This window comes from Cardiocondyla obscurior, linkage group LG03 (genome assembly GCF_019399895.1).
Source record: "Cardiocondyla obscurior isolate alpha-2009 linkage group LG03, Cobs3.1, whole genome shotgun sequence".
NCBI lineage: Eukaryota > Metazoa > Arthropoda > Insecta > Hymenoptera > Formicidae > Cardiocondyla > Cardiocondyla obscurior.
Window position 1 is genome coordinate 5,693,643 of NC_091866.1, and position 20,486 is coordinate 5,714,128.

Sequence of the window (20,486 nt, forward strand, 5' to 3'; positions counted from 1 at the left end):
TGTGAAAGCGATTTTTTTTTTCAGGAGTGCCGAAAAATATCGCGCGATAGTGTTTAGTAAATTTCGATAGTAAAATCACGGTCGGGGTGTTCGCGAGTGACTTGTGCGCGGCGCGGAAGGATGACTCGACACGTTCCATCTGAGAGGAGGAGCAGGCTCAGGATGGGCATCCTGCATCGGCGGAGCAACTTTTAGGTGAATATACATTTTTTTAAATAAAATATTAAATAAAAACTTTTACTTTTTTTTAAATCAATTTTATGAACCAATTTACATGTCTACAATAATATATTTTATTTTATGTTACAGCCACCGGCAAAAAACAACTCCGCTGAAGCTCATGCAGATTGGTAAGTCGTTTGATTTTTTTTCGTAGCTTGCAATTGGGTTTCTTGAACCGATAACACGTCGTCGACTATAGATTACTCAATTATCTCGCATGCAATGTCTGTATAAAGTAGTCTAAAGGCAATCGTTTTTTTATGTATGTTTAACAAAGTATATTATTTGAGTGATTGTAAATGATACAACTAATTTTTTTTTATCATAAAGTACACATAGATAAAATTAACAAAGTATAAAACATGCAACATTCTTGTTATTGCATTTAAATAAAATGTACAAATAACAGAGCTTATATATGTTTAAACAAAGACACCAAAAATCAATTTTTATAAACGATATCGTTTAATGATAAAAAATAATCATATCTTCTTTTGGAAAGTTCTAATAAATAGCTATCGAGTCAAGAATTAAATATTATTTATTATTTTATCACATTCTCAATTAACTACCATATAAACAATGTTCGCACCGCTTCCTATCATTGCCACGCCTTCTTAAATTCAATTAAATTTCATTAACAAAATATTTCTTGGTGTATCAGCGAGAACTTATCGCTTCTAATGTGATTAATGCGGTATATTATTTGTACAAATGTAAGTCCACGAATGAAATTTAATCGCTTCGATCGTCATTAAACGAAAAAAGGAAATCATTGTGCTTGCTAATGGCGAGTATACACGCGTGAAAGACTAAAGTCGTATAAAGAAGTTCCAGATTCACTCGTAGCTATTGTCCCTCAAAATTTATTGGTGGTGGAAATAGCAGTCTTTCTAAAGTACTTGACGTGTGTATTGCGACATTCCTCCCCCTTTTCTAATCATAAAAAAGCAGTTCGTACAAAAAATAGCGCTCTGTTTTGTGCAACCGCATGATCACGTATAATCGTCAATCAAAGAAGGATAAACAAAAAGTAAATTGCACATTTAATGCGCCGTTCGCTGTAGTACTTATTTTTACCTCTCAAAATATGTATACAATATCGATCGTTAATCTTTCGTAAGGCCAATCGTTCTTCACAAAAGGAATAGTTTGCTTTACTTCCGTCGGAAAGAATCGGTAACGGAATGTAACACTTTAAAAAAAGAACACTCTTTTAAATAACATTTAAAATAGGATTTACTTTCTCTCTCTCTCTCTCACACACACACACTCTCTTGCGTTATCTCTCGTCTTCTCAAATACATTCTTTGTCAGACGTAGGCCGCAATATGTAAAGAACATATGCTATATTACAAAGATAAGCTTTCAAGTCGCAGAGCCCGATAGGACAGTTGAGATGCGTAACATCGCCGGTTCGAGCATAACAAAAAGATAACAAGCTGCCGTCGTCCAACATCACCAAAAGGACGTCGTAAACATTGGCACATTTTAATCTATTTTATTTTTACTCTGATGATTATTCTCTTCACGGTACCCGAGCTCACGGTGGCAATGGCCACGCGTAAATCGTCTCGGTTATCAATATTCATTACAGTATAGAGTTGTTTTTTTTTTTCTGTACTTTGTAACTTCTCTGCGATAATAAGAATACGGCGAGACTCGTCTCCTTCGTGAGACGAATAAACTCTCCGTGTATTTACGTTTTTTTCCTAGCTTAATGATCGCAAGCCTTGTACAATGAGAAAAATACAGATTAGGAAGATATTAGGGTGTACAGCGTAAACGTACCGCGTTACATGCACGGTGCGACGCTTTCTAATCGTAAATAATATTTGAAATATCGGTAATGATACGCACGCAGATGCCAAAGGGTCCGATAGAGAGAACCTCGAGGGAGACCTTTGGCATCGTCCTGCACATTACATTATTTCTATCGTTTTCTTCTCGCTCTCACTTTATGCGCACAGCAGTCAAATTGGCCTTTACATTTTTTTTTTTTTTTTTTTTTTTTTTCTATAGATGAAATTTCACTAACAATTCATTCTCCTCACTACTTAGAATCAGCTTATCTTTACATCACATTTACAGTATTCCTGCCGATATGTGTTTGTTCACGTGGCACGGTACTTTGAATACAAGCTAAAGCTCCTTATTTCTGGAGTTCACTTTTTTTTTTCTTTTTTTTTTCTACTTTTCTTTAGAATTTTTATCGCAGAGCCATCACAACGCGCGTTTATTAGCATATAACAAATGTTTTCTAGCGAATCTCTCTTATTAGATGACATGATGTTGATTACACGCAAAGCACTTTAATAATGGAATCAAAGAAACGTAAGGAATGTTTGTTACTCAAACGATTGTAAGTCTGCGCGGCTAAAATAATATCTCTACTGAATTACTATATTAATAAGAGAAATACGTATGGCGCGTGTACAGTTTTCAATTTCTCACACATACTAAAGTGTACAAATTGCTATGCGTAGATCTCTTATAAGTAACGTCGACCTGAGCACTGCAAATATCTGCGAGTTCCCGATGAAAGAAATTTTGTCTCGCGCAACGCAACGAATTATTCGAACACGTTTTTGTGACAAGCACCTATGACAGTTTCTACTAATGGCACGTATGGTAATGTACCATCATCATGTCATCCAAGGCACTTCAGAAGTCAATTTACACAATGAAAGACACCAATAATAGTTCGGTGAGTTAGCTGTACCCGTGGGTACTCGGAAAAGCGTATAATTAACGGTAATTAGCGGAAATCATAAACGTCATTCACTTTGCGTTGCATTGCATTACCAGTAAACTTATTCTACGGCCGTGAATTAATGTCCATTATTATTGAATTATTTAGGACTGCGATCGAGAACACTACAAAGTGATGTTCTCCAACGCATCCCTAAAACGATGATCGCATCGGTCGCACACGTTCTTCTCTCTCTATAATTCTCTATAATATCCTTTTACATTGAGAAGTGCCCGATGTACGGACGGATGCCTAATATGATAATGCCGAGAGATTATTATATATCTTAATTCGAAGAGAAAGAGAGAATACACTGCAACAACAGAGATGCCCGCTCGGTAAAGTGCAATTAGCTTCTTTTTCTTTTCTTTCGTTTTTCTCTTTTCGGTGTTCGATTTTACAACGAGAGCCACGCACTCAAGTTTTCTACTTCCAGCTAATTATAAAAGACAGAAATCGCTAGTCGGTCTCTGAACTTATTCATGGATATGTCTCGCAAAAGATAGCTCAGTTTCGCGATTAAATAGGGTGGTTTTATATGGCTTAGCTTCGGCACCAGTTTATCAAATGTAATTATGATATTCATTCCAACAAACAATCGCACGTATTTTCACAACGAAGCACGCGTTCAAAATACTTATACATATTTTGATTAAGGCGTGATCTTTATACAAGCTTCGTGCATTAACTTTGATAACGATGTAATACCACGAAACTTTTTTCTAAACTCGAATCACAATTATACAGGGTATCCGCAATCAAATAAAGGTAATTTTAATAAGAGTAGGTAGGGCCTTTGGAGACAAATAGAAAAGTCTTCGGTTCTACCAGTCTTGATATGGTAAAATTATCATTGCAAAAAGTTCATTTTTTTTTTTTTTTGCATTTTTACTGACGTGATGTAAAAATAATAAAGATAACAAGTCAAACGTTATTAAGTAACTTTTTTTCTCACTGACTTACGTAAGAGACTAATGTTCGCACTGTATATAAATCGATACTAGGAATAAATTGCACTTTCGAGCCGATTTCTTGCGTTTCAGCAAAGATAAAATGATACAAGCGTACATAATAATTACTTGGATTTCCATTGTCTGTCTAGCGTGCCTACATTGTACAATATTTTATATATGTGGCATGTTCCAATATTTAAAAAATAATATATTATCTTTTCTTTATATTTTTAATTAAAATTTGATTGTAAAAAGTATATATACGTGAAATATATCCTGATACAAAATATATTCACCCAATCAAAACATAAAATAATATAGTAATGTCTTTAATTATATATAGAAATAATTAAAATTGTGTTAAAACGAGAACTTTACAGAATTGTTCCTCATGTCTATATCTTAAAATCAGGCACACGAGATGGTCTATGTGAGTTTAGATGCGCATTTGTGCATTTAGTATGTACACCTTACATTTTGTAGAAATAGAAGTATAGTAGTGCAATATATATTAATGTTAGCAGAATAATGTACATATACGTCTTCAAGCTAGTTTAGCGGATCCTATTTAAGGTCCCATATTAATATAATATCACTACGTATATGTTAAAAGAGAGAGAAATATACATATAGGATACAGTATTACAGTAAAATAGCATATTGTACAAATCTTTGCTGTGTAAGCATTTACATAAGCGGGGGCATGTTTAAGTTATATATATATATATATATATATATATATATATATATATATATATATATATATATATATATATATATATATACAGGTTGCCTGGTTCGTGGGATCACTCCCGAAAACTGTGAGTAGGTAATAATAATTCAAAACGAAAAGTCATGTACAATTTTTTTAAAAATTTGTTACGAATTTTACAAATGTATACTTGACTTTTCGTCTTGAATTATTATTACCTACCCACAGTTTTCGAGAGTGACACCATAAACTAAACACTGTACATATACAACAGAAACACATATACAGAAAATAAGATTAAAGAAAAGAGAGAAAAAACAGATCTGGCTACGTCTCTGTGCATTAAGCGACCATTCGATATCGTCTGCGTTTTGGTTGTAGTAATCTTTTTTGCGGACTGTCGATTCAAAAGTAAATTCGATTCGATTTCTGTAAGTAGATAGGGAAATGTTCTCTGTCGTATCGAAGTTTGTTATGGTGTGCGAGGATCAAATTACGTAGGAACCATAGTATGGAATCATATTCATTTGTATCTAACAGGTCTCTATGCTGCACAGAATTGTATCAAACAGCTGCGCTACTTATTACACCAAATTTTATAAAATATAAAAACTTGTCGTTGTACTGTTCGCGTAATGCATTTATACATATATTCATATGTAATGCATGCATTTATACATATATAAAATGAAAATGTATATATATATATATATATATATATATTTTTTTTTTATTTTATATATGTATATATAGAACGGATTCGATCTAACAAAGTGCGCAGGCATAAATGCCGGACACAATCTTTAAGTCTTATCTCTAAAGATGTAACTGCCGATCCTGTCAGATCGATGTGAAACGTATTTTGCAAACAGCTACGAGCTATTGCTTATACATGTATAACATAGGAAATATCGTAAATCATAAGAATAAAGCCTGCAAATGTAACTATTATAGAAGATACAAATCGTATTGGATCGCATGGACCAGCCAAAGCGAATTGCAGTTTACGCTTTCCAATGATAACTGTGTTTCTGCGTGTGTATGTGTGGATGTACGTATCACTAGCGCGAAGTTATTGGCTCTAATCTAAGCCCGTTACTCTCATAACTTGAAAGTGACGGCTACATCTGGTACGTTACCCTTCGCGTAAGCGAGATCATTCTAACGGTGTCTAGGCTTAGCTCTTCTTATGTTTCCGTTGCTTCCTAAATTGCGACACATCGTCGAGAAAGAGAGCGGTGCGTGTATTGCCCCACAGCTTGAAGCGTTTGTTGCGCATGTATAGCGGCGGCGCGAGTAGTCGGCGGGAGTGATTGGAATGAAGTGAGAAGTGAGATTCTTAAACATCGGGCTTGACACAGTGAGCAGCAACTCGAGTATCTGCTTCAATTACTGAGATTGCTCGAGGGCAGCGACGGCGACGGTCCCAGCGGTCCCGTGTGCTGGTTGTAGTTGACCTGCGATTGCTCTGGATATTGCGTAGAGTTGCTGCCGGAGGAGCCGATCGAACCTGTACCTTCTTGCTGCTGGCTGCTGTTTAGCGCTAACCGTTGCATCTGACGTATGACCGTAGCTGCATGGTATGCTTGCTGTAACCATGATATAAAAATAGATTTCTCATAAGCAAAGATTCGGAAAACTAACAAGTATCCTAAGCATCTAATAACACTAACCTTCCATTTTGACTTGGCAAAGTTCTTTTTAAGTTGTTCGGATACAGTACTGTGGATATTTTTATTGCTAGCCGCGTTGCCGGAAATCCTGAAAGCATTAAGATTATATTATATCATGTTCATAATTTATTAAATGAATTGTTAACAATACTTATATTATAACGTATATACATATATGTATAGTATTTTATAAACAAGTTATTCTTGTGATATCCGTGCAACTTTGCTAGTGTAGTATTGCATGTTTGCAAAGTAATTTGTCTATTATTAACTTTTATGTAATTTTTATTTTATTATAAACGAAATTCTAAAGATTATTACCAGGGATGTGCAAGAGCTTGTTTGCACGTGTAACGTTCCTCGACATTGACGCACATCAGCTTTCCAATAAAATCCTTTGCAGAAGCACTGATATCATCCCAGTATGGTGAATCAAATTCAAATTCACCTGCAATAATTTAATTAGCTCTTTGTTTACAATAAGTAATAATTTTTATTTAATTTTTTATAATAACTATAATAAAATTGCGTAGAGTATGCAATTTTATAAATTTAATTAGTTTATTATTTATCAAATGCAATTATCGTTCCTAAAAGTAAGGACTAAACCGTATTAATACTGCATCAAGTTTTATTGCATGCGCAAACTACTATCTAAAAATTCATCACATTTACCTCTCAAAATTTGTGCGAACAAATTGGCATCATTTTCGTCGTAGAACGGAGGGTATCCGCACAAAAGAATGTACGAGATGACCCCTATACTCCACACATCTACTGCTTTACCGTATGGTTTCTGCGCCAGAACTTCGGGTGCTATGAAACATTCAAATAAGCGTTTGATCAACGATGCTTGAAATCTGTTTCTATTTTTTTTCTTTATTCCCATTATTGACTAAAAAAAGCTTACCAACGTATCCCGGCGTGCCACAAGCGGTTGCCATAATCCCAGAATCTTCCATTTTCGATAGACCAAAATCACTGATCATAATTTTGCTATCCTCGTCCGGGCTATAATAGAGAAGATTTTCTGGTTTGAGATCTCTGTGAACGACACCCTGTTCATGCATGTAGTCTACCGCCTCGAGCACTTGTCTAATTAGACCAGATGCGTCTTTTTCTGTATACGATCCCTTCTCGACTATCCTGTCGAATAATTCTCCACCGGTGACTCTAATATAATTTAAATTTATTTTTTTCAGTACAATGTTTGAAATATTATTATATAAAAGAAGAATCCAAAAATACGCATTACTCACAATTCCATGACTAAGTAGACTTTGTGTTTGTCCTCGAATGTCTCCAACAATTGAACAATATTGGGATGAGTTAGCCTGGAATAACGTAACATTTTCTCTTTTTAATTTAAATATATTATGCACACAGCAAGAAATATAACGATAACTTAATTAAAAATTATTTTATATGACGTATGTTAGAATAATCTTCATTTTCAAATAAATTTTATTGTATTGTAAAAAAAAAAAAAAAAAATTAATTTTAAAATCTAAAACAAAAATTAATTTAATCTGTATCTTAAACAATCAATATCCCGAAATTTAATTTAATGATAAAAATATCGTTTACTAATATTGGCAACTTTAATTAAAAAAATAAGATTACTGCCTTTAAGATATTTAAAAAAAATTAGATTTTTCGTTATTCGAGACACAGATAAAAAACTGTACAACGTTTTTCAAAATGTACAGAATTTGAGTAACTTATATATGTATATATTCACGTGCGCTCAATGTTATAAATTATAATAATTAATTTTGTACATTTTACATAGATGTATAATTAACAATCTTGGAAAAATAATAAATATGTAATAAACTCAGAATGATAAATAACATTAAATAATAATGCAAAATTAACTCTAATGTTAACTGTAACTGCGTATATATACCTATAAAACATGCTTTAATATTTAATAAAATTATATCTTATATTTGGCACATTAATTGTTAATTACAGACAATCACATCCACGTAGAGAAAAAAAGAACTATTTACAAAATATTATTAAATAGCAACAAAGCAATATCTACTAAATATGTACAAGGATTTTTAACATATCTAAGATTGTTAATTAACTATTGCAACATATTATGTAAATAAAAACTGTTGCCACGTTAACGTGGTAATTTAGCGTCTAATGAATATAAAGTATAAAAGAAAAGAAGCTTCTCTCTAAATCGCAATTATCTCATAATAACTCTGGCCAACAACAGCCGTTACTCAACTTAGTTTATCGCATATTGTTTTCTCTCAAAAGCTCGAACGTACACTTCATTATCTCTTGTACATATTTTACGTTATATTACCTTGAAAAAATGTGCTCATTAAACAGCTAGCTCGCTAAGGTACGAGCTTCTGTACGCAACTGATCAAATCTGTCGCATATTGAATCACTAAAAACACTAAGAACAGCATCAAGTCGTATGAGTCAGCACGTGGATATGTGCAAGTCTTTTTTAAAAATGATATATATATATATATATACTATATATATGAGCGTGAAGTATTTATGTTATTATATAAGGCAGCTTTTCTTCCTCGTAAAACGCGACGCGATTATCTTAATTTATATGCAACAATCTACTTATGACTTCTGTTAAATATCTGCTAATGAATAAACAAATAGTAACAAAGGTGCGTATAATATCTTTTATAACAGCTTGCAGTTAAATTTACTCCAAAAATTAAATATTTTTTTATGCATAAAGCGGTAATTAATTAAAGTAAGTAAAAATAGGATAATATAGTTTAAAAAATAAAAAATAAAAAAATAAAATACGTCAGCCACTTGTTCAGTAAACGACAAAATGAATGGAAATGTGAGATATTTTTTTAAATTTGTTCTACGCAATTAGTTGTATAACCAAAACTATTCTACAAATAAACTTTTGGTAAAAATTTACAATGTAATTTTTTAAATAACAGTAATTAATCAATATTTATACATAAAATGTATATGTAATTACTTACAACATTTAAAACTTTTCGTTTCTTAAATAAACTCAATTTTATGATACGTAAAATAACACAGTTTTGGATTAACATCCAAGTATTAAAATGTATAATCTTTACCTTATAAATTTTAAATTGTAAAACCTTTCTCTTTTATATATTTTATATTTTTGTATGTAATTTTCATATTGTGAATGCATAAACAAAGTACGTATTATAGCATGTGCACATAAAATTTATAAGCATAATTAAAATAAATGTGCAGATTTCTGCATGCTTTGCTATATAATAAACGTTTCTGATAAATTACTTGTCATGCTGTCATAACGTGATTAATATCTTGTTATCAATGTCAATATAAACGTACTGTCGCTTCATTCAAGAAGGACATCTTTATCTAAATACTTCTGATACTACAAAACGATTTACTCTCCTGATTCTTATCGCGTGAAATTAGATTCCGCTCTGCGATTAAAGCAGTATTATCTAACGGCTGTCGTCAAATTTATCATTAATTCACACCGTGGTCTCACTTAATCATTCACTTTTACGACGTGATTGTACAAGCTCACACAGAAATTGCATATGCAGTTGAACAAAAGAAAGCACTTGCATGTCCCATTTTCACCTTTGAATAATCTTACGCGAAGAAGAAAATTCGCCAGGAATGCCTTGTTCGATATTAACACAACATTAATACGAGCTAAAATTAGTATCCTGACAGAGGTGCTTTGTAACAACGTTTGCCTTTTTCATGTAAAATTATTCCCGGGAGATACTTATGGAAAACATGCAAATTCTTTTTTTTTTTTTTTTTAAATATATTTTTTATTTATTTATTTGCCGTAGATCCTCGCTTAACGAAAAGTGGCAAGTACAAGGATACCAAAACTGTGTTGAATACTACGTCGTGATAAACGTGCACAGATCGTGCACAGATTTTGTGTTTATAATATATATATATATATATATATATATATATATATATATATATATATATATATATATATTTAACAATACAATAATCTGAAATGTAAAAATGTATGGCATATTGTCGAGTGATACAGAATATATTGAGAGCGGATAGGTAGCTGGTGCCCATACTCTGGGGCCCGCACTTACCATCTCTTTTCGCCACTATTATCCGACGTGAGCGATCCGCCACCACTCTGTGGTGTCGCACTTTCACTGAACCTACGAAGTATAATAAAAATACCATACACAATTACATAATATTACATCAGGAGCAGCTGATCGCTTACGATCGCGCGAGGTTTCTCTGACTCGATATACTCTTTTACCATTGGAAGCTTCGTTCTCTCCCATGATGTAGTGATAAGAGATGGATTTGTGTAATATTAATTGATGTATACCCACAAACACGGTGCAGCGGAGTTAGTGTTGCATTTGTCGCGAAAGGCAGGTGACAGCGGTATAAAAATAGAACGTATCTTTACCTTCGACACACCTATTATCAATGTGCGCGATCGATGTTATTGAATTTCCACGTATGCATGCAGTGTTTTGTCTTTTCGCCAAAAATTCGAATTTTAATATGCCTATTTAGAATATAAATTAAACTGTTTTTTTTTTTTTTTTTTTTTTTCTACACAAGTTTCACATTCATTATATTCAAGAGAAAACATCAACCTTGCCGTAGTTATAATGTATGCATGTTTTGTGGCTTTGCGATGTTGGTACGTTCAACATGATGTATAGAGCGAGTTTTCAATTATAAAACTTGGAGCATTATGAGTGTATGTTATATACACATATGATATATGTATGATGCAGCACCTTGTACTCGTTTAGTGTTGATCAGTAAATGATAACGTAACGATACAGGATTCTTAAGCATTGATCCTTTTTTGTAATTACTGGTATTTCTTTTAGCACGTCTCGATTTAACTGATATCTGTATATAAGTCTTAATAAAATAGGATAGAGCGACTGAAAGAGATTCAAGTGCTCATAAACATCGACAAATAACACGTATCTAATCGACGCTATATAAGATATTATTAATTAATACACGTATCCAGAAGAATGAGAAATTACGACGGAAGATTTCTGCGTCATGTCTGAGATATGTTTAACATGATCGAAACAATATATGTATACGAATTACGAGGCACATTATTTGCATACACATCAAAGATAATCGAAGAACAGACGACAGCCATCAGAGCTCACTTCCCAAATGCCATAGCGTTCCTCGGAAATAAAAAAAGATCTTTTCAAAAATATGTTATGTGAGCTGAGCTACAACACCATAATAACATTGTGTAAGTGAAAAAGCACAATGATTGAACAGCTTATAGATTAACCATTATACCCCCTGTACCCACACGATCAATGTATATGAATAGCTGGACAATAGCTCTCAAAATAATTTCGAGAAAGCAAATGTTTAACATTCGATGACACCTTTTAGCTTTAACACTTGCGATGCCATGATATAATATAAATCTATTTGATACTCAAAGCTACAAGGAGGACATAATATTAAAAAAAAACAATAAATGATTTTTACTAAAGTAAAAAATGTTTAGGAAAAAGAAGCATGCGTATATCGAGATTGATTGTAGCGATAATAGAATTGGTACTTAAATTGCTTAATTCAATCAGTTTTTCAAATACCTAAATATCAAGGGGCAAACTATATACCACAAACAAGAAGTTTACAGTACTGGCAAGTAAAATGTTTATCTACCGAATATACATATGTTCCACCTTTTAGAATTGCTTTATGCTCCTACCTTCGTAAAACTTTGATTTCGTTTTCTAACGAATCTTCTTTGCCCTTTAGCGCCTTTTTGTCAATGATCTTCACAGCAAACATTTGACCCGGCTTCTCTTTACTCTCCGCCAGCCTCACTTCAGAGAATGCTCCTCTAAACAAAGAAAAATACGATATTTAAGTGCAATCCGTCAAAAGTAATTTCACTCATATATATATATCTATCATATATTGAGCTCGACGCTTCGAATGTAATGACGCGCGTGAATTAGGATTTCTTAAAAAAAAAAAAAACGCGCGCAAGGTTTCTTCTAGTATAAATAAATGAAAGAAATTAAAAGACGTCTGTTAAACCTTTAGGTTAAAATATATTACGTGTCCGGAAGTTCGCGTGCTTCTTCAATTCATTCTCTGGTTAATTAGCTTCTTCTTATTCAAAATTAATTTCCAGCAATTTCCTGATTTTTATTTAAGCTTATCTGCAATAAAGAGTTACGTAAAAGTTCAATTGAGAGAAAAATATTTTTCATTCGATATCGAAGCAAAACGAGATTCTTCTCATCTCTTTTTTTTAACCAGACCTTGAATCGTTAATTAAATCCATTTTTTAAGGCCACTGAAATCCGGCGTTTTCGTTCAAAACCTATACCCACAAAGCAATTGAGAAAGTTGCGGTTAACAGGACATGCAGTGGTCCATCGAAACATTCTGCAATCATACGCGTCGTACGAAGAATTTTGTTGGATTTAGGGCGATCATCTCGGGAAATTGCGCGAGATTCATGCTCATATCGCGTTTCTTCAACCGGGCGAAAGAAAAATAATACGACGCGAAAAGATAAATGCATGTGTGGAAACTGTAATATCGCGCGTGAATTTCAAACGATCTCATTTTCGTCGAACACGTTTCTCGCGGTCGTTATACATCCTGCAAATTAAAACTGGAATTGTCTCTCCCCTCGTTTTTACGCCCTCCGTTACGAAAAGTCGTCTCATGCCCATTTACAGCGTTATAAAAAATGGAAAAAAAAAAAACTTTTTTTTTCGTTTCTCAGCATTCTTTCACGTTCTCGATTCGGTCGCTCAGTTATATAACTGTTCTCTCACGACCGATTCGCTACATGTAGAAATTGGGATGTCAACGCATATGCGACGCGTGGCGGGCGCGAAAGCGTTTGAAGCTGAACGCTTAATCGATCTTGCGAAAGATGTAACGCGCAAATATAATACACGCGTCGTCTCATGTTATCGTTGCATTGTCGCGCGAAAACGAATATGTGATTCTTTAGAAGCGTAACAAGAGTGGAAATAATATAACCGGCTATACATTATATAACTTGGAATCTCATCGGGAGATTTATCATTAAATATAAACATGCGCACACGAAAACGGACAGTGGTTTATCTTTATCGGAAATGCAAGAATATGGAAGAAAATATCGCAACTTATTTATTCGTCATGACGTTTGACATGTATGTACATACACATACACACGCACACGCGCGCGCGCGCGCGATATCTGTTGAACGTGGATTCTAGTAATGACATGTTTTTCAAAGTAAAACGCAAGATTGAGATCGCAGTGTCATTAGCTCTTTAATAAGCGTAAATGGCGATCAAGTCGGAAATTTGATATCCGTTTAAGCACTATATCAAATTAATCAACGAAGGGAGCAAGTGTTTTTTTTTTTTTTTTTTTATATCTGTAATCGTTTAATCTACTAAATTTCTGCTGGACAATTATTAAATACCGCGGTACGATAATCGATCAGGCAATTAAATTCTCGCTCAATGAGCCACTTAGTAATTTACTACAAAAGAGAAACATGTGTTAGAAACATGCTTTCTCGGGGTTTTATCTCGCGAGGGCATCGACGGAAAAGGCAAGAAAGGCTGTATGTTAAGCGGACAGAGACGTGAGACTTACGTTCCCAGCAAGTCTTTCAAAATGTATTTGTCCTCGACGGAAGGCGATCGGTCATCCTTCCCGTCCTTCTTGATCTTCTTCGTGTCCTTCTTGCCAAAGAGCGGCATCTTGCCTCGTACAACACACAACGTATATCTCGGTGCGCAATCCCCGTATCTGTCACAAACGGCACAAAACTGTATCGAGATAGGAAATATCTTATCGCGTTCGATACGCAATGTAACTCACATTTTTCGCTCTGCCGTGCGTTGACGCAGTCTGTCGTAGCAGGGTCCGCGCGACTCCGAGAAAGCGTGTACTCCCGATCGGCGATCAGGACAGCCGATGATCACGACTTGTCGTTGTCCTCCGGCGCACTGGGAGGAATTACCGTCGTCGCCGAAGCCGCCGCCGCCGTCGCCACCGCTGCGTCGCCCGCGTCAGACGCACCGCCGAATCGTCATTCTTTAAGCGACCGGGGTGGGCAATCGTGAACCCACGACCTTTTGGATCGCGGTGGATCACTCCGCGATAAAAACCACTCCAGCCCGCTGCCGCGACTTTTCCTACCGGCTGAAGTTGCCGCGCGTTCTTTTTCACGGGCCAGCCAATTCGCGGATCCGCAGCTATACTTCCCGTCGTTCGTTGAGATTCTCGTTGACTAGATCGCCGCCGTTTGCTTCCTTTGCTGCGTCACTATTCGCCCGCGGGGATTCGTGCACGCTTCTCTGTATCGAGCTCAGGGTCGTGGCCTGTCGTGGCCTCGCCAAACAGCTCCGCGTATCTCACCTCACCTCGCCCCGTCTCGCCTCGTCTCGCCTCGCCACACGTCAGCAGACGCAATGTGTGATGCCGATGGCCAAACTCCGAACTCCGAATTGCTATCGAAGACCTCGCGCGGCGACAATGCGAAACTTAGGTGTCAAGCTTACCACGCTGAGAAATAAAATATCAAGCGGAAAAAGGGTAAAACTCGCTGCGTTTCTGAACGCAGCTATGGTTGGACTGTCGATGGTGCAAAAGGTGCGAGGCAGCACTCGCACTCTTTCTTTTTTTTCCATACCTCGTGTGGCTCGTGTCTTGTTACTGTAGGGGCTCGCGCTTTAAGGTTAAGTTACTTCATTTTGCCGACACCGTCACCCACGTTCTCAACGATTGATGATTCGACTCACGTGTCGCGGTCGCCGTGAGGATGCTTAATCTCCTGAAGACACGGGCCACCTCCATGCAGAATGCATGTATCGTGTCAATGCGGCCAGTCACCCAGTATCAGACGCGACTCTGCTCGTTTTGTAACTATCACCACTTGAGTCCACCTCACTGTACGTGAATATGTTTTTTTTAAGAAACCTTATCGCGAATAATTGCGAGTAACGTGTGCTTATTTTGCGAGCCTAATGTCTTTTTGCTCTATAGCTTGTCTTTTTGTAACTTTTCTTTTTTCTCTAATGCAAGAGTTGGAAGAAAGACTACACTCCATCAGTTGTGCAGTTCATTCCGATTTGTTTTCATAAAAATTGAATAAAATACTAAATTGTTCTTGCTTTTACTTACCTGTTTTGTATATTTTCAGCAGCAAGGTATATAGGGATACGCTGTTATGTGACTGATACAGTTGAAATGCAAGCCCCTTTATTGAAAAAAAAGGGTAAGAGGCGGGCCAAGAAATATGCAGAGTTGTTGGAAGGTATGCCAGATATTATTCTAAAAAAAGTAACATATTTAGTATTAAAAAATAAGTAATTAAATAATTTATTAATTTTTATTTTAATGTTATCACTTTAGTCACCATTCAGAATACTAACAACAAAAAAGTAATGGCACACAAATTAAATTCTGCTCAAGTATCTTTCTTGATTGGTCAACCTAATATTGCACTGGATAAACTGGACAAAATTTCTAATTTTTATCTTGACAAGAAGGCAATTACAACGCAAGCAAAGGACACCAATAAAAAAACTAGAATTGAAAAGGATTTGATTGTTGTGGTAAAACAATTAAGTTTTATGATGTATATACTTTATAAACTTTGAAAACATGGTTGAAGTTAGATTATTAAGAATTAAGCTAGAGTTAAGTTATGTAAGAATTAGTTCTTGATGGAGATATTTAAGTATTGATTTATTAATAATGTAATTTAAATATAATGTTGCATTAACAATTAACTTATTAATTTTAGGATGGTAAAGTGGACGATACACATTATACCGTACTTAAGGAATCTGATGAACAATTGGATGCGTCCAAAGTTGTAGAAAATTTAAAAGAATCTGGTATAAACGATTGTACAGCGTTAATTAAAGAATCTTTCTTTTTGGATATGCTGCAAAATGGAAACAAGGACAAGGATATAGATCAGGATAACATGCCGTAAGCGTAATTATAATTTGATCATAATCTTTTTGAGAGACTTTATGTTATACCTTACTTTTCAGTATGCAGACATTGAAACACGATGTACCTTCAAATTTGCATTCTATAATTCCCTTTAAAATAAATGAAACGGACCATTCTGAGAACCTTTCCGATTACAATCTGGTTTCTCAATTATCAGCTCATATGGACGTTTATATACAAAATAATATGCCACAAAAAGCGTTCAAGTTATTAATGTTAAACAAAAATTATCTCAAGCACAGCAAAGTTTCTGTTGCTTTGCTTTATAACTTGCTTTTGAAAAATCATGTCTCCAATATGCATGGGGAAAAGGCATTCGAGATTTACAAAATAATGAAAATGAATTCTGTCCAGCCAAATTCCCAAACATATGCTCTAATGTTAGAGATAATCGGAAAAATGAAAAATCGGGAGAAACAAGCAGGTAAACATAAATTATCTATATTATTTTTAGACATATTAAATATATGTGAAAAAAAAAAGATTTTTAAGTGATAAACTTTAAACAAAATTTAAAGCAAATATTTTTACAATTTAAATATGATTTTTTTTTTTTTTTAATAGAGAGTGCAGTAGAAATAATGGAAGAAATGAAATGCAGTGGTGTTTCTTTCGATGAAATAATGAACATGCAGATGAACACGACGCAACGTAATAGTATTTTTCGTTGCATGAAATTATTAAATTCGCAGTATCATGTGCAGCATAGAAACACTGACATCACGTACGACTGCAATTTATTAAAAGATTTAACAACGAATAACAATAATCAAAGTCCGGCGAAAGGAGTAGTAACTATAAGCGAGCTACAGGATTTGATGGATATACAAGTTAATATAGAAAAGCAGTCTAAAGTTGACATAAAAAGTGTCGTATTGTTTTCCGGAGACGACAATGTTAGACAGCAAGCTATGAAACGGATTGTGGAATGGAGAGAAATCTGGAAATTATCTATAACCGAGGCTTTTGAGAGAAATTTGACTTACTTGAAACAGAAGGAAACAAAGATGAAGACCGATTTAAAGATACTGTATCCATTTTTACAAGTGTTACCCAAAGAGGATTATGTCAATGCGATTCTGAATGAAATAGACCAACTGATTAAAATCTCCGAAGGATACAGCACTACTATGACACATCTTTATTTAACGCTAGGATTGCACATTTATAAAAAATATGAGTTTCGCCGTAAGATGAAAGACGGTATTATAGATAATTCAATTCAAATATATAAAAAGTATTTGGAATGGTATATAAAGACAGATTCTGCTGATCATAGTAGTAGTAATGGGCGCATCAAGTGGCAACAACTCGTTCAGAAAGCTACAAAGGCTGGTATTTGCTGTGAAATGACAATACCAGAATGGTCTCATAATACTATGACAAATATTGGCAAATTTCTATACAACGTAATCGTAAATGATGTGAAGATCCCGCATGTACCGAAACCTGGTGCACCCGAACGACAAATACCAGCATTCTACCTACTTTTCAGACTCCATTCTAACAAGTTTTTAATGGAGGAAATCAAGCCTCACCCTTATTTGCATAAATTGTATAAAGATTCGCATCCAGAGACGTTATCTTTCGACGCGATTATTTTGCCAACGTGCTCTCCACCACGTCCTTGGATCGACGTGAATACTGGCGGTTACCTGCTCTCCAAAGTGCCGTTCGTTCGCGATCCTTACATGAAACCGTCGCGTCTGTTAAGGAACACGCCGACGAAACAACTGTATCCAGAGTTTGACTGTTTGAACCAACTCGGTTCAATCCCGTGGAGAATCAATGCCTCTATACTGGATATTATGATTAAGATTTTCAGAGAAGGAGGCTCGAAGGAGCTGAATGTACCTCAACCGTCCACAGTGGTTCCATCTTCGTCAGATGTAAAAGCGAATCAAACTGAAAAGAACGATCGAGTGATAGCAAAGCTGTTGCTTCAACTCAAGCGTTCAAGAAACGAAATGCATGCATTGTGGTGCGACTGTCTCTACAAATTATCCATCGCTGATCACTTCAGGAATAAGATATTCTGGATGCCGCATAATTTAGACTTCAGGGGTAGAGCGTATCCGGTACCTCCTCATCTGACTCATCTTAGCTCAGACCTAGGCCGCGCGATTCTTATGTTCGCCCAGGGTAAACCTCTGGGTCCGCAAGGTCTAGATTGGTTGAAGATTCATACGATAAACATGACCGGTTTGAAGAAAAGAGAGCCGATAAATGAACGTTTAGCGTTTGCGAATGAAATATTGGACTTGATCGTGGACAGCGCGAGGAATCCCTTGACGGGAAAAATGTGGTGGATTAAAGCCGACGAGCCATGGCAAACTCTGGCGGCATGTAAAGAGATAGACAATGCTCTGCAATCTCCAAATGCTGAAGAATACATCTGTCGGCTGCCTATTCATCAAGATGGTAGCTGTAACGGCCTGCAGCATTACGCCGCACTTGGAAGAGATCAAATAGGAGCGAAAAGCGTAAATTTATATCCTTCGGACAGGCCGGAAGACGTGTACAGTGTCGTCGCTAATATGGTTGATGAATACAGGAAGGCTGACGCGGACGCCGGCAATGAAATTGCCAAGGCTTTAGAAGGACACGTCAGTAGGAAAGTCATGAAGCAGACTGTGATGACCACGGTATACGGCGTGACGAAATTTGGTGCCAAGTTGCAAATCGCCAGGCAGCTCAGCGATTTGAAAGACTTCGATCAGAAGTATATGTGGAGCGGTAGCATATATCTGGTTGATAAAACGTTCATGGCTCTCCAGAGCATGTTTACGAGCGCAAAAGAGATACAAAATTGGTTTACAGATTGCGCTCGGATTATCACAATCACGTGCAATCAGTACATACAATGGGTGACGCCGCTGGGCCTTCCGGTAGTGCAACCTTATTCCAAGCCCAGTAAATCAGTTAATCCGAAGACAAAGGTTTTTAGGTGAGTTCAGTAACGCTCGTATTTAAGCCCTTTATCATTTATTTCTTATATTTAATTTAATTTAATTAATAAAATAATAAATAAATATCGTTTAAGTTCGAATACCTTTAATTATTTATAATTAATTATTTATAGGAAGCTGGATACTATAAAGCAGAAGAACGCCTTTGCGCCGAACTTTATTCACTCATTGGATTCCTGCCACATGATGTTAACAAGCTTGCACTCCGAACAGGCGGGAATCACATTTATGTCGGTGCACGATTGTTTCTGGACGCATCCCTGCACAGTAGATATTATGAACAGAGTACGAATTATTATTTTTTTTTTTTTTTAATATACAAGTATAAAACAAATACTTTTTGATAAAAAATCTTAATGCACGTTCTCGCTTTTCAGATTTGTCGAGAACAGTTTATTGCGCTCCATAGCGAACCCATCCTTGAAGATTTGTCCAAATTCTTTTGCAAAAAATATATAAAACACGCTACAAATGACGGGAGGTAAGTTGTTAATGTTTCTTTTTAAAATCTTGAATATTTAAAACCTTTGCGGGTTTACGGTCCGCATATAAAATCAAAACCTGTAAAAGAAGAAGATGAAATTCTTGCGTCTTATTAACATTTTTTGTTTGAAATTTTAGGTTTATAAATTTGAAGAACAGTAATAGTTCGCTAGACATCTTTCACAAGGTGCCGGGGAAGGGTGATTTTGACATCAACACAATTTTGGCATCCAAATATTTCTTTAGTTAAAGTATTGTATATATTTATTATGAACAAACGAATAAATGTAAACTATTGTACGTAAAGCTTTAATATGTGAACTAGCTTTAAGATATAAGTAAGCTAAATACAATTTTATGTAAAGTAATTTCTAAAATAACATGTAAATAGTGCTTGCATCAATATTAATTTTTAAAATTTTATTTACAGATAGAATAATTTAAAAAAAAATAAAATAAAATTGAACTGATTGACGACGTCAGAATTTTTATCTGTAAATTTTTGGAGAAAATCCGCTACGAGTTGCTACTGTCGCTGCCAACAAATCGATGGATTAGTATCAATCGACAATAAATCAAACTGAAAAAACATTTTCAGTACACTGAAAATCAGATGTGGCATTTACTGGCGTACGTGACTTCCTTCTCTTTCGGCCGCCGAGTGCGGGGAGGTGTAGTCGGGTGCGCGATCAGTGATGGGAATCAGT

The 20,486-nt window shown here is 35.3% G+C and overlaps 2 protein-coding genes across 5 annotated transcripts; one reads left to right on the forward strand and one right to left on the reverse strand.

Moving 5' to 3' along the window:
- Positions 1–745: 745 nt before the first annotated feature.
- Positions 746–14,745, reverse strand: Camki (Calcium/calmodulin-dependent protein kinase I). 3 transcript variants are annotated; one of them, XM_070654421.1, is made up of 10 exons: positions 14,180–14,744; positions 13,952–14,107; positions 12,044–12,178; positions 10,407–10,478; positions 7,572–7,646; positions 7,223–7,485; positions 6,988–7,128; positions 6,634–6,760; positions 6,313–6,400; positions 746–6,228 (listed from the first exon to the last, which is right to left on the reverse strand). In XM_070654421.1, the coding sequence occupies exons 2-10, from the start codon at positions 14,056–14,058 to the stop codon at positions 6,025–6,027; spliced, it is 1,212 nt and encodes a 403-aa protein (XP_070510522.1). In that variant the 5' UTR covers positions 14,059–14,107; positions 14,180–14,744; the 3' UTR covers positions 746–6,024. The 3 variants fall into 3 exon arrangements, with proteins under 3 accessions (XP_070510522.1, XP_070510523.1, XP_070510524.1); XM_070654422.1 differs by having other exon boundaries at positions 13,952–14,127; XM_070654423.1 differs by lacking the exon at positions 10,407–10,478 and having other exon boundaries at positions 14,180–14,745.
- A 153-nt stretch (positions 14,746–14,898) lies between these two features.
- Positions 14,899–20,391, forward strand: Mtrnapol (mitochondrial RNA polymerase). 2 transcript variants are annotated; one of them, XM_070654414.1, is made up of 9 exons: positions 14,899–15,252; positions 15,507–15,617; positions 15,716–15,918; positions 16,110–16,300; positions 16,366–16,751; positions 16,892–19,274; positions 19,410–19,581; positions 19,674–19,777; positions 19,918–20,391. In XM_070654414.1, exons 1-9 carry the CDS (start codon positions 15,123–15,125, stop codon positions 20,027–20,029), a joined length of 3,792 nt encoding a protein of 1,263 aa, XP_070510515.1. In that variant the 5' UTR covers positions 14,899–15,122; the 3' UTR covers positions 20,030–20,391. The 2 variants fall into 2 exon arrangements, with proteins under 2 accessions (XP_070510515.1, XP_070510514.1); XM_070654413.1 differs by having other exon boundaries at positions 14,901–15,252; positions 15,504–15,617.
- Positions 20,392–20,486: the final 95 nt, after the last annotated feature.